Source organism: Protomyctophum bolini (assembly GCF_963924005.1).
Source record: "Protomyctophum bolini genome assembly, chromosome: 1".
Taxonomy (NCBI): domain Eukaryota; kingdom Metazoa; phylum Chordata; class Actinopteri; order Myctophiformes; family Myctophidae; genus Protomyctophum; species Protomyctophum bolini.
Window position 1 is genome coordinate 53,384,888 of NC_137862.1, and position 15,200 is coordinate 53,400,087.

General features: G+C 42.1%; 1 protein-coding gene across 1 annotated transcript; it reads right to left on the minus strand.

Annotated features, from left to right (window-relative positions):
* Positions 1–401: 401 nt before the first annotated feature.
* On the minus strand, positions 402–14,954 carry LOC308315610 (uncharacterized protein). The gene is made up of 4 exons (XM_080763683.1): positions 14,859–14,954; positions 10,634–11,497; positions 2,377–2,577; positions 402–1,479 (listed from the first exon to the last, which is right to left on the minus strand). Exons 2-4 carry the CDS (start codon positions 11,472–11,474, stop codon positions 1,358–1,360), a joined length of 1,164 nt encoding a protein of 387 aa, XP_080619809.1. The 5' UTR covers positions 11,475–11,497; positions 14,859–14,954; the 3' UTR covers positions 402–1,357.
* Positions 14,955–15,200: the final 246 nt, after the last annotated feature.

Consider the following 15,200-nt stretch of genomic DNA (forward strand, 5'->3'; position numbering starts at 1 on the left):
TGTGTGAATAAACGAACTGTCTTGAGGCTTAAAGCATCTCAACGCTCCATTTGAACAAAGAGGACTTACACCAGTCTGCCTGTGCCACTGATGTGCTTATTGCTATCAAATCATTCTGAAGAGAAACGCACTGCTTTTCCCCACTTAACAATACCAACTTCTAAAATAATAGTGAAAAAAAATAATAATAAAATAAGTGTGCCCAAAACCCGTCTTCTTACAAACCCAAAGTATATCTACATTTCTGTTGTCATACTTAAAAGTGATCATATTAGTTATTGCTACTTTGTTTGAGGGACGATTATTTGTCCCATATGATTTGTAAACGTTGCTTAGATAAAGTTTAATGAGCCAGATGCTACAGTTGTCCATTAAACCTGTTTAGCCCTGTTTTAAAAAAATTCTAGCTGTCTAACACATGCAGAGCTGTCATATTAACTTTCACGTGACTCTGTGTCTCATATTTAAGATGTTAACATACTATTTCTAGTATTGTGCAAATTATGTTCTGCCAAGCAGATCTCACTGTTTCTCAACACTGCATCTTTCCATTATACAGGTGCTTAATAGTCATTTTGTTCCTTTCATTTTGTATTTTGTCATTTGTTTCACGACCCATTAAATAAACGTAATCATTGTTGTTCTTTTGCACACACCCATGGCATATACATTCTGCATGCATTGCAATAACCGGCAATGACTCTTTCATATAAACATCCTTCCTTTAGCGTAAACTTAAACATTTATTGCTTTTGGCAACCTATATAAATAGCTGACATTTAAACCCTCTGTATTTTGGCCCTTATACAGCACCTAAAGCTGTTTATATAAAATACAAAATAAAAACTATTTCAATACTATAACCATATCCATATACTGTACATAATCTGTAGGTATAACTTTGTTTCTGTCGGGTGGAAACATTCATAATGTCCAATACTGTTACTTTCCAGGATTATTCAAAAACATTGAAAGTATGACCGACAACTTAAGCTCAAAACACGCTGCGCTTACATCTCGGCATGCTTTGATACTTTTGCCTGACGCTGTAGTATGATCAAGTAGGACGTTATTTTAAGAAGAAAAAAAAACAACACAAAATGTTAGAATTATATGAAGACAAGAGGTTTCAAGCCCGACAGAGACAATATCATAGATTGTCTACAAATGATCATTGTAGTCTTGGTGGCATTTCCACGTACTGTATGGTGCACTTTCCATGAAGAGAGTACATGAGGAGTCCATATAGTTGGGGGCCCCCCTCCTCGGTCACTGCTGGTCCGTGGACAGACGCTAAATCGGCCCCCGATTAGACAGTTGCTATACTGGCCTCTGGACAAGTCAGTGTGCTGGTCAGTTAGCGCCGCTGGCCCCCTGAGAAGCTGTTCATCTGGATGTCGTCCGCTTGCATCGCTCGGTTGTAGTACGCGGAACCGCCGAAGTTTAAGTCCAAAGGCTCGCTGTTGTCTAGTCGGAGAACTATAATAGGAGTGGAATGATGACAGTTATTATCATATTATAAACATTAGCATCATTTTTTTTTTTTTTAATTATTATTACAAAACTGCTATTTACACTCATGGATCTGACAGGGAACACATCCGACCCGGGACATCACTACACACGTCCCAGACTCCTCTCCGTACCATGGCATGTTATGTAGACAGATGCCAGGTTCATTTCTTGACTTGGCATCCTAGAGTTGGTATAGCTACATATTATTATTATTATTATTATTATTATTAGGGCGGCTGTGGCTCAGGAGGTAGAGCAGGTCGTCCAATGATCCCTGGGTCGGCGGTTCGAATCCCGGCTCCTCCTCCTGTCCACATGTCAAGTCGCCACCATTGGTGTGTGAATGTGGGAAGTGAGAACGCTGGCGTCGACTGTTCGCCGCTTCACCTCCCAATGTACGAATGAATGAACCATTGTAAAGCACTTTGAGCACTTGGAAAAGCGCTATAAAGATGCAATTAATTATTATTATTATTATTGTTTACCTATATGATCATAGATTATAGGTGTGTGGGGGGGGGGGGGGGTCCCAGATATAAATGGCATTAAATGGGGGTCAGTAGCCTGTGCATGTCAAACTGGGCAGGGCAAGACCTCGACTTCGCGCGTGCGGACTCGGCCCCCAGCCTGGTACCCTATAGTCAAAATATGGCCCTCGAGGAAGGAAAATGTATTGGGGAACCCTACACTACACTGTCTCCATGCATGTGATCTACAGTATTACCTTGTGTTTACCGTGCTTGCTGTGAATCTCTCTGGATTAAGGGCGTCTGGCTGAATGCTTAAATTGTAAAAAGTACATACATTTGTGCTGATGTGAGTCCCATCGCATACCCGGCCGGTCAGAGGGGAATAGCGTACCCGAGTCAGAGGCGAATAGCGTACCCGGGTCAGAGGGGAATTCCTCCACCAGCTTCCTGTGGCTGAAGTCCCTCTGCCTCCTCTTCCTCACGATCACGTACACCACCATGCCCACGAACGCCACCGCCACTCCCGTCCCCAGGACGGCGCTCCACGCCTCGCTTTTTCTGCTCCTCTTATTGCCGGTTTCTGACGCCAGACCTTTTGGCAGGGAAGAAAACAACACAGAACATGTAGTTTGATTGATTGATGTTGTTATATGCAATCTATTGGTGCTATATGCAATTTATTGGACTATTTATTTTTGTATTGTGCGTTGCATGACCACATTGGAATGTGTTTTATTACACTTTTATGTGTATATCCTGGGTCTGAGTAATATTACGCTTTACTCGTATATTTCATCTGACGAAATCAAATCAAAACAAGTCTCACAAGTCTCTGTAAAAGTTAAATCTGTGGGAATAAATAACATTGTTTCATCCTCCATTACCAGAAAACTTGTAGAAGAGATAGCATTTTGTCGTTGCGTGTAGGGCAGTTTCCTCTTATAGCCATAACTGTCAAAGTGTTTCATCTTCATAATTGTGTGTTTTGTATTACATTGATAACTCATACAAATACTTGATCTAGTATTAGTCTAATGCATTGTGTCTAATGATTAGACTCAGTTCACTGTCCATCTCTCTGCCTGTGTGGTGAATAATGCCATGACAATTTTCTGAGGTCAATTCTGGGGTCAGGTATGTTTCTACAGTGGGCCAAGACTGGAAACACATGTAGATCAGCCCAGGAATCTGGCCCGGCCTGTATGTATTTTTGCTTTGTGTGTGTGTGTGTGTGTGTGTGTGTGTGTGTGTGTGTGTGTGTGTGTGTGTGTGTGTGTGTGTGTATGTGTATGTGTGTGCGTGCGCGTGCGCGTGCGCGTGCGCGTGCGCGCGCGCGTGCGTGCGTTTCTTTTTTTTTACAGCAGACAGCCAAAGCACATCGAACAGCTAATCAGTCACTTTATGGTAAGTAAAGGGACCAGTCCTCCATGTGTTTTGTATTCCATACAGTATCGCACACGACTTATGAATAAATATCAAATGTTGGACAGTTTTGCCCTCCCAAGGCAGGAACATTGGACAAAAACATGTAACTATAAAGTGCACAATGCCCTGAAGTACTGCAAAATGACCATTCACACTCAGTGTTGCTTGTGCAGAATGATTGAAAACAAAGCCTTGTGAGACTTATAAAATAGCTCAAGTGTTTTGTTGTTTGTCTTGTTTGTTTCATATAATGAACCGAGCTCATCTTGCACAGTCAACAATGCAGACTGCTGGACAGAGAGTGCCAATAATGTTACATCATAATTGGTGACCTATCATCAGTGCCTGTAAAATGTAACTGAGCCTGTTCTTCACCTGTTTATAATGGGGTGTGTTGTCTGTCTGTCTGTCTCAAGAGATGGGAGAGATGCTCCCAGGGCATCTTATACAATTATGTTCTGTCATCACACCATGTAATGCTGAAGGCATGCTGTGAGAAATCCATTACGCTGCATGGATTTATGCAACAACCTGCGATCACAATGGAATGGCCTTTTAGAGGCTATTTCTGGGGTCGGCCGCACCCTTAAACCGCAAGGTGTGGTTGAAGAACTACTCGGATTATTTACTTTTTTTTTTTTAATCCAAAATGAGTTAATAGCACAGGCGGACTCTTCACATACTAGAGCATGTCTGAAATAAGTGTCAGAGTTAAAATCGACATCTAAATATGAAATAAATGCTTAAACATGTAGCTAGGTGTAATGTTAGAGAGACCACAGAAGTGAACCTTTCAAGCCCGTTTTCTCAATTTGCTGTTTCTCTGCAAGACATATAAGCCATATCTCCAAAACTGGTGGGTCAAACTGAACAACCAATATGTCTTTGCGGTCATTTTAACAGTCTACAAATGACAGTATTTCAGTTTTAGATATTTCATATGAATTTGATCAGACACTCCCCCTTCCTATATAAAGCCATTGTAACTCCAAACTCCATTGTAACCATTAGACTCAATTACTGTAAAACACCCATCCTTGCTTCTGGTGACCGATATTGTCATAATGCGTGAGGGGGCCGTGTCTTTTCAATTCCTTTTTTTATTCACAAAAAAATAAAAATGTAACAAAACACAACCCCCTCACATATTAGAATATTCAGATATATACAGTATACATACAGTATATATATATGAGAGAGAGAGAGAGAGAGAGAGAGAGAGAGAGAGAGGGGTGTTTTCGATGAATCCGGCAGGGTTAAAATAGAGTTTCAGGTTGCAATGGGTTTATAAAGGAAGGGGATATATAAAATATCTAAATACTCAATTAAACAACTTAAAAACTGTCTGGGGGTGAAACACAAAAGCCTGAGTAGACTTTAAAATTACCCCAAAACATGTTTATAAACCCCAGGTTTATCTCCAGTGCCACACTGGCATCCCAAAACATGTTTGAAAGTGAAATATCCCTTTAAATGTACTTAATGTTAACAACCTACGTAACAACCTACGATCACAAAGAAGTAGCCCGAGGTGTGGCACCGAAAGAGGTGGCGACCTAAATGTCAAACGTTAAGTAACACGTCGTATTTAAATGACACATGATATCATACCACACATGTATATCAAGTCGTTTAATACTTTATAGGTCAACCAGAAAGCATACAAATCATATAAAATGTTGTGTGTGTGTGTGTGTGTGTGTGTGTGTGTGTGTGTGTGTGTGTGTGTGTGTGTGATGGATTATTATATTGTTTCTTATTATCATTATAATTATTTATTGTTTTATGTCATTGTAAATATCGGGTTTCAACATCTCTGACACCGTATAGCCTGCAAACCAAACAACGAGTGAGAAATGACTGAGCATTGTTGTACATGACACAGTCAAACAAACGCTGCTGGGTCCATTGTTGCTGTTCTCAAATTATGTCCTTTGTTATGCTGTCATATTTCATAAGGTGCTGTAAGGGATATGTGTTGTGTTCAAATAAAGTGTTGAATAGCTCTATACAGGCCCGCTAGCAATCATTGCTATAGCATAGTGTTTGTTTAGTAACGAGCCAAACAATTCACAATGTGAATGCTTCTAATACTGCTTGCTCACATGTTCACTTCTAACTGTGACACAGGTTGTTTTCCCCATTATTTCCATATGTAAATGAGTCAGGGGTGGGGGAAGGGGAGCAAGCTAACTGTACCTGTACCTGTATGTGTATGTCTTGTGTACTTGTACTTTATGTCATGTTGCACATATGTGCCTTAGTATACTGCAGTGTACTTGCACTGCTGTAATGTTGTAGTTGTATGTATAGGACAACCCTCTAAAACGAGACGCTACATCTCAAGGGGCCATATCCTCTCAAGACAATTCTGACAAATTGTCTCTCCAGCTATTTAGTAAACAGAAAATACATTTTCAAGTGGGACACCAATCACGAGAGAGCACTCAGGATACAGGATAAACATTGGGATATTGGAAGTGATGAAACAAAAATAAATGATCAGACGAAATTGGAACGCTATAACATTGAAGCTGATGAATGGCTTTTCTTTCTTGATTGCATGAAGTTGGTGAACCAGCTGAAAATGTGTTTTCTTTTTCCTAAAGAACTGAGGCATGCACGCACGCACGCACGGACACACACTCACTTTTTGTGTTTTTCGTAAATTTACATATTCCATAATGATTGATGTGCACTTGTTTGCCTATATACGCACCTGCTCGTAAACCTTTTATTTAGGTATGCAGAAAAAAGAAACGTCTTCCAAGAAGTGCATTCGCAATCCTGAAACAGTTTTGGAGTTTTAGAGTTTTTCCCCTAAATGTTAAAACAGACGGAATATCACAGCAGACAAAGTACATCCACCAGCTACTTCTAAATGTCAACAGTCATTTAGAATGTTAGCTATTATCACAAACAGTCTCCGTCAAGTCGAGTATATATTTATATAGCCAATCTCTAAAGCCTTGAAACGACAGACTTGTCTCACGCTGTGTGTACAAAGGTATAGCACAGTAGCCCATGCCCTGACCTCCGCCACTGACCCCCTCTTTCCTGTTGTTCTGATCCAACACAGGCTTCCATTGTCCCCTTTGGGGTAGGGTGTTTGTAATGGAGCTCCTTCGCTCACTGCTGGCGCAGCGTGGATATGCACCTTGAAATCCAAGCCACCCTGAGTCTAGTGAAAGAAAAGGGCATCTGTGCTCTGTGTCAATGGACTATAGGGAGGGAGGGGGCGAAGGCAGGTAAATGTGGGTCAGGGGGAAAAGAGTAGAGAAAAGAGCACTGGGCTGATTTATTTCACACAAGTGCCTTTTGAGTGGAGGGTGGTGATATTTTGGTGTTTGACTCATGATGTCCTGCGAAACCCTGCAACTGTTTTTTACGCTATACTGCTGTGCTGACTCCCTCAAGCTTCAAAGTTGTTTTTAATTTGAAAGACCCCCCCAGGGGGTACTACAGTATACCTCGCATCGCCAGGCTGGGGTTATTCATCCCAAACTAAAATAAGTAGGCCTATATCTGGTTGGACGCCGCATGTTAGTTAATGCCCCAACATCAATGCCTAATCAAGTATAGCAGCTGTCCCCCATCAATTAACTTGCCAGATGATTCACAAGTTCAAAGATGGGAGTTTTTCATTAGACACCCTGGAGTCGTTTTTATGTGCAAACGGTGTATTAACTTTGTATTTAGGGTTTCTTCCTGGAGGCTGAACCCTTGACAGTCAAACGGGCCTCCCCCCTTTATCATACAACTACAGCTGTGGGTGCGGCTTCAGTTCAGGTGGATCACCACCCACCAGGCAAACCAGGCATACTTAATTAACTGGTTGGCGTGTCCACATGAAAGCATGATTTTAACAAATACTGTACACTTTTTTTGAAAAAGTTCTTCCTCCTTATATTATAATAATACCTGATGATCATGTGTTAGGGTGGGGAAAAATAATCGTGGCACTCCATCTTTAAGAGCAGGCCCTACACACACTATGATGCCTGTGGTTTCCGCGGTTATTTTTGGAGCACATAATATTTGTGTACACAAGAAGTCACAGATTGTCATTAGGCGAGTCTATACACTGCTGCACCTGTTTGCATGCCAGTCCTCCCTGGAAGGCGGTTCTCTCTCTCTGCTTTGATCCTTCCCCAAAGGTTCCTTGATCCTTTTCTGTTCCCGTCAAGGGTTTGTTTCTTCTCGGGAGTATTAACCTTTCGCTGTGGGCCTGCGACGCCCTTTGAGACTGTAACAGTGATTAAGGGAATAAGGGCTATACTATTTAAAAGATGAAATTACTCTATTGATTTGATTTGATTTGATTTGATTTGATTTGATTTGATTTGATTTGATTTGATTTGATTTGATTTGACTTTATTTTATTTCATTTCATTTCATTTGATGTTTGGTTCAGAGAATCACATTGAATACAATTATACAAACATGCTACTCAGAAACCAGAACGACAAAGAATGAAATGCACCATGTCTCTGTCTGTCTGTCTGTCTGTCTGTCTGTCTGTCTGTCTGTCTGTCTGTCTGTCTGCCTGCCTGCCTGCCTGCCTGCCTGCCTGCCTGCCTGCCTACGTGTACTGTTGTAATCCACGTAACACAGGAACCGTTCGCCCCACCGACTTCAAATTCGACACACACGTTCCACACCACCACAGGAAGTGCAGTGCCCGGTGTCGAGTCGGTCGGACCCACGGTTGGCCCACGGTTGGCCCTGGCCCACTGGTTGGGCCAGGGCCCTGCCCAGGGTCCATATATGGAGCTGGCCTGACATCATAATTCACAACACTCCATATTTGGGTATGCCTGACACAGAACTCCATAAGCTGGCCTGTTCTGACATGTCACAGCACTCCATATTTGGGCATGCCTGACACAGAACTCCATATACAGTATAGGAATAAAGGGACACAGAGATATACCCAGAGCCCACATACATACAGAAATATATGGGCATAACAGGGACACACAGACAGATGGGTGGAACGGGTGCTCTGCATTTCACGTCGTCCAGAACTAGGACAAAAAGCCTAATTTTGCATGCTTGACAATATGGACATAAAAGGGACACGTACATAATAACTGGGTGGGACATGCATTTCCGGTTGTCCGGAAACCAACACAAAAGGGTTCTGGATCTGTGACCACCCCTATATATATCTCCATAATATGGATCTGGCCTGTTCTGACATCACAACACGGGCAACTGCTGTATACAGTAATAATAAAATAAAGAAGAAGACGTGTTAGACTTGTTTCCATTGTGGTTCCTTTGTCTCTGTTACATTCCCTTAGATGTCTAGGGGTTATTAACCCATTCTGACCTGAGATCAGATTCATATGAGGTTTCCACTATGGACACACACTGGTCTGATCAACCCATTCTGACCTGAGATCAGATTGTAAAAAAATTCATTTTTCAAAAAAATTTCAAAAATAGCAGACCTACAAGCTCGTAGCGCGCCACTCGGTGGCGCGCTATGAGCTTGTAGATCTGCTATTTTTAAATAGCTAAAGCATAACGTGATGCTATAGCACCAAAATGGGTTCCCGTTCAGAATGGGTTAAAGGATGCAACACGGCTGGCAAGTGAACTGCATGTATATATACAATAGACCGAAGGTTATGCACAACATACAATAGTATATACGTATATATAAGCTGTGGGATATATATACTGTATATAACCTTCTATCCAGACAACCTGTACGCGACTAATAACGATAATTTATGGGTTTCCAACCAAATCAAAATATGGGCTGAGCCCTCGACTCGTTACAAGTTACAAGATACTTACATTACACAAGGAAACCGGCTATATGGGGCAACTCAAAGAAACAAACAAAAGGAACTATACCTATTCTGGAAATCAACTGAGCCCTCTATCTAAACCTAATCTACAAAAGGAAAAGAAGGGTTATACACAGGATTTAATCTATATCTAAACTCCCTACTCTAACTACTAGCCTAACCAAAGTTACAAAAAGTACGCTCCCATACTCCGTAGTCCGTATACATTATATATTACCTCGATATATATCACTTGTAACCTCGTATCACGAGACAGATAAAGGCTCTTAGTAGTCCACACCCAAACACTAACACAACCAAACAACCGAGAACAGGCTCATAATGATTATAGAACACTGGAACGCTCTCCCCGCCCACCTGAGAGCTGCTTTCAAGAGAGGACCAAAGACTTTCCTTTTCACCAAAGCATTTTTATATAACCTTGTATAATTATGCCCTTATGTTTTAAAAATGCCCGGCCGTTCTTTTAGATGGTTTTTAATGATGTGTTGTTTCTTCTGTTTTTTATTCTTTTGCTGTAGCACTTTGAGATTCTAACGAATATAAAGTGTTATAAGTTATAAATAAAATCCATTATTATTATTATTATTATTGTTATTATTGTTGTTATTATTATTATTATTATTATTAAAGGTATATTCAGTGATTTCACTCAAAAAACCTTAGGTTTCGTTTTTGGCTGGGACCCAAAGCCTTTCGTCCAATCAGGATAGAGAGTCAAAAACGAAACCTAAGGTTTTTTGACCCCCAGGGGTTAACTGGGGACAGGGAGGAACTCCTTATATGGTCAGCACACTCTATAGCAGAGAGGATTATCACAACAAAACAAACAAATAATTGATATTTGAATTAAGTGAAATCATTGAATATACCTTTAACACTGGAAAACTATTTTGCCCAAAAAAAAAAAAAAAAAAAAAAAAAGAAGCATCTGTGTTATTTTAGATTTTAGCATTGGATATTCAATGAAAGGAATGAAAATACACCCACACACGATGAGTTTTTTCTTTAAATAATGCAACGTTTTGGTGCCTCCGGACCTTCTTCAGGCATACTTTCATTCCTTGCATCGATGTCCACTGGCCTACGCACCTGTGCATAATATACGCCTGATTTCTAGGTGTGCCAAAGGTTTTTCTCACAGCATTGGCTATTCAAAAAGAGCAGATATACAAGCTCACAAAAATGTTTGAGTTCACTCATTTAGAAGGCATTTGTAGAATTGGCCTTAGGTCTTAATGGGTTTTTTTTTTTAAGAAACTCGGGTGTTTTTACAGCGTATAACAACGTGGAAAGCAGGTCGTCTCTGGAGACAAAAGCTGCTCCACTTTGTGTGACATGTGACACTATAGAAGACAAGAGGACATGTGACACTAAAGGACAAGACGTATAATGACTCACCTGAGCTCCCTCTTTCAGAGTTGGTCCCTGAGGCCTGCAGGTCCTCGTCCGTCATGTTCGCCGCTCCTCCGGGCGTGTCTGGAGACACCGTTGTGCCGTTCGAGGCGCCACCCGCGGTCGTCTCAGGCGGCGGAAGAAGGTCTGTCGTGGTCAAAGAAGTTGTAGATTCCACGTAAATCAGAGGCCCCTCTGTTGTTGTCGTCGTGACGCCAGTAGTGTGTTCCGTAGCGTTGCTTTCAGAACCGGGTCCCGGCACATGTGTAACGTCGGCATTGGTGTCGTTTAAATCGGTGCCGTTGGATCTGAGATCTGGAAAAGCGCTGGTCGGGGGATGAGCTGTGGTCGTCGAGCCCTGCAGGAATCCCCCCTCCTCCTCCTCCTCCTCGGCTCCCGTTACGTTGACCCGCTCGGCAGGGCCTGTCGTCGGTGCCGCGGTTGTGGTCGTTTCCGCCGACACAGCCTCCTCGGCCGCCGCCGTGTGGTTTTGAAACACCGACAGCACGGTGGAGAGAACGGTGACGTTGTCCTCATGGTCTCGACCGGCGGCGTCAGTGTCCGAGCCTTCTCCGCTGGAGATGGACATGGTGGTCTCGCCGCTGGACACCATGGCCTCCTCCTGGTCGTCGATCCTTCCGTTGACGGCGGGTTGACGGAGCCAGTCTTTGTCAATCGTCCTCCCCGTAGAGTCGGTGTGGTCGACGCCGCCGTCGCCGTCATTGTCAGGGTACCAGTCGGTGACGTATTCGGGAGGCTCGGTCACCGCGGGACTTTGAGAACCCGTTTGAGAAGAATGAAGGAGGAGGAGGAGGATTACGGTCGAGGTTTTATAGTACAGTTCCATTTTCTGCTCCCTTGCTTGCTTCCCTGTGAAAGAACGAAAGAAACAGTTACATTTCAAGACACGTGAAAAGCTGAATATCGAGGCATTGCTGCATTTCAAAATGGCAATGTTCGTGGGTGTTTGTACTGTATGTATATGCTGTACAATTTTCAATTGAGACATTTAGCAGACACTCTTATCCAGAGTTAAACTTATACGAAGTTCAGGAACCCGCCTATATAGTCACCAAAGTAAGTAGGTCGGAGGGGCTTATTGTCAGTATGAGCGTGGGAGTCTATATCCCTGTCACAATGTGCTAGAGACCCCTGGGAGATGGACGGCTCTCAACGTGTCGCGCTGCGACGCGTTGAGAGCTTGTAGATCAGCTATTTTCGGGGCGCAAACCAGCAACTCTTTAGCTAGTGGAGATGAGGTGTAACGACATGGGAAGTGACTAGTGACTGGAAGCAGAAAGTATTCATGACCGTCCATATTTATTAAGGTAATACAGTCTACTGTCTAGGTGAAGTTGGGCCCAAATACAGTGCCACAACAGGCCATTATATGAACTTTCAGGAAGTCAGGATTTCCTACTGGCTTCACTGCCCCCCCCCCCCCCCCCCCCCCCCCCCCCCGGTGTGAACTTTGGGTGTGTTTTTACCAGTCATCCAACGACACCCTGAAATGGAACAATAACCATCTCCACCCATCACAGTGTTCGTCGACTAAAACTTAGACGAAGAATGTTCGTCGACTATATACCTTTTTTCACAGGCGAAAACTAAATGGAAACTAAATGAAAACTAAGCTATGGTGACTAAAACTAAGACTAAATATACTGACAATTTCGTCAACAAATATAAAAACTAGACTAAAATGTTAAGAAGGGACTAGTGGACAAGAGATCCAGTATAAGTAATTTTACCCTTGGTTGCATGCTGAAAATAGCAGATCTACAAGCTCACAACGCGTTGCAGCGCGACGCATTGTGAGCTTGTAGATCCGCTATTTTCAGCAAGTGTAAAAACAGTCATTACGACGACATCAAGGCCCACCCAAATACATTTTAGTCGACTAAAATCTTATATTTAGTCAAGACATTCCAGGTGACTAAAATGTGACTAAAACTAAATTAAAACTATTCAAGAGAAATCAAAATGTCCTGCCAAAAACAACACTGTTCCATCAGCCCTATATATATGTCTCCTGCAGTAACTATATGATAAGGCATTATGTCAGGCAGAAACACGATATCAAAACCACTCCCTATTGTCAGACAGACAATAGTATACAGTATACACAAAAAGCACGCTGCATGAGATTCAAAACAATCAGATGACTCATAAGGAGTCACTTCACCTACTTTCCGGAAGGAGGGCCCGGTGATGAGACTTATTGCTATGGGTATTGGGTATCATCCTACCCCCGTAACCCAAAAGCATCTCTGTATCGCCCCCCTGGGGATTGATATTATCCTCTCTTTCTGTGTGAGTGACACGTATACAAAGCACAGTGTCGCTATAGGAATGGAAATCCATTCTGTGCATTTATTTCTATGCTCTGTCACCAACCATATGTGGCACAGCTCTGCATGCCTCCCAGTTTCAAATACACATCAGGGCCTCATCTGGACCTGCTGAGCTGTTAATAGCTGTATACCCAGCAGAGGGCTGAATTAAGGGGAACGAGAAACAAAGCAATGAAGATGACCTCAATGCTCCTCAGAAAACCTGCTAAACGGTTTCTTTCAAAGGCCCAGTTTTGTCCTGTGCAACAAAACTATACACTGCATTTGGGTGTGTAGCATTTGTATATCAAAGGCCCAGTTTTGTCCTGTGCAACAAAACTATACACTGCATTTGGATGTGTAGCATTTGTATATGTCATCATGTCTTGATGCATTGAACACACAGGGACCATAATGGAAACGAGTGTTTCCAAGTGTTTGTGAACTTTGTTTTTATCCTTTTAGCATTATTGTATAAATGTACAACTTGTTTTTACATTGTTCATTTGAGTGCAATCTGTGAGTAACTGAGTGTTGGTGTTGGGGTGTCCCAGTGTTAGCACAGACACACACACACACACACACACAATATGAATCAATATGAACAAATTCATACAATCAACTAAATTAATCAAAACAACTTGGTTATATGGAAACGGTTCAACTCAATCAACCTTTAAACTTATATTATTTATATTAGCAAAGACCCTGTGCATACATACACACAGTCAAATCGTCAGTGTTTATATCCATTAGCACCTCCATAAGTAAATCCTTACAGGTCCACTTGGTTACATTTTACAAGTCTCAGAGTTACATTGTAATATTTACACTGTACCAATCACCATCTCAAGATTCCTTAAATGGTCTATAAATAAATGCATCCTGATTGCCTATAGCACTCGCCCTAGCCTCGACATACTTACATGCAGTCAAGTTATGCAAAAGGGTCATTTAGATAGCATGTTATTTTAGACAGACAGATGGAAGGTCCATGTGTGGACCTGGCATCCTATAGTTCAATGTACAGATTATTTATTGATATTATACTCTTTAGACTGATTCAAGGTTATTGGTTTACCCATAATCCTAGATTACGGAGGCACTACACTGTCGCCATACATGATAAATATGATGTATTGCCTTTGTGTTTACCCTGCTTACTGTAAATCACTCTGGATTAAGAACGTCTTCTGAATGCCTGAATTGTAAATAGATTTCAAAATATGTATGGATGATCCTGTTTTCACAGAAACTATTATTTTGATTGATTGATTGATTGATTGATTGATTGGTCAGCACATGCTACAGTAAGAAATTCTAATCTAAAGTGATAACACAAAATATGCCTAGTGGGAGCGTGTCATTGCTGTCGGGCAGAAACCTCCAAATCTCATTTTAACCCATTCTGACCGGGCACCCATTTTGGTGTTAGCATCATGTTATGCTTTACCTATTGAAAAATAGCAGATCTACAAGCTCATAGCGCGCCACCGAGTGGCGCGATACGAGCTTGTAGGTCTGCTATTTTTGAAAAATTCGAAGAACGACTGACATTTTTAGAATCTGATCTCAGGTCAGAATGGGTTCATCAGACCAGTGTGTGTCCAGTGGAAACCTCGTATGAATCTGATCTCAGGTCAGAATGGGTTAAATGAATTCCCTACTTGATCGTACTACACAGCGTCACACGAAAGCATCAAAAGTAGTAGATCGACAAGCTTGAAACGTGGCCAAAAAAAGCTAGTTTTGAGCATGAACTTTTTTTTGCCATTTTAAGAATTTTAAATCCTGAAAAATAACAGTGTTGGACATAAGAACGTTACTCTGGCCCTCCCCGACAGTGTACGGATACCGGTAATCCTAAATATATAGCAAAGGGAAAGCAATGGGCTTACCTTTGGTGTGTGTTGGAATCAGGTGAGAACAGGTGTACACAGGCTTATGTGAAATCAGTGTGTGGCAGCAGCAGAGCAGCCAGCGTGTGACAGTGAGTCAACAATAGCTCTGCTCCATGCATGCATGGGGGAGAGCAGGATGGAGGAGAGGGGAGGGGAGGGACATGTGGCGTGGCATTCACTCTATCTGGGAAACCTGCTCAACCTGCTGCCTCATACCTGCTGCTGCTGCTGCATGCTGGAGGCCTCCGCCCTGTTCCAATCAGCACTTTTTACATAACAAAGGGCCAGCCCTGGACACAGATAAGAGAAGGAAATGATCAAATGTATTTGATTTTTTTG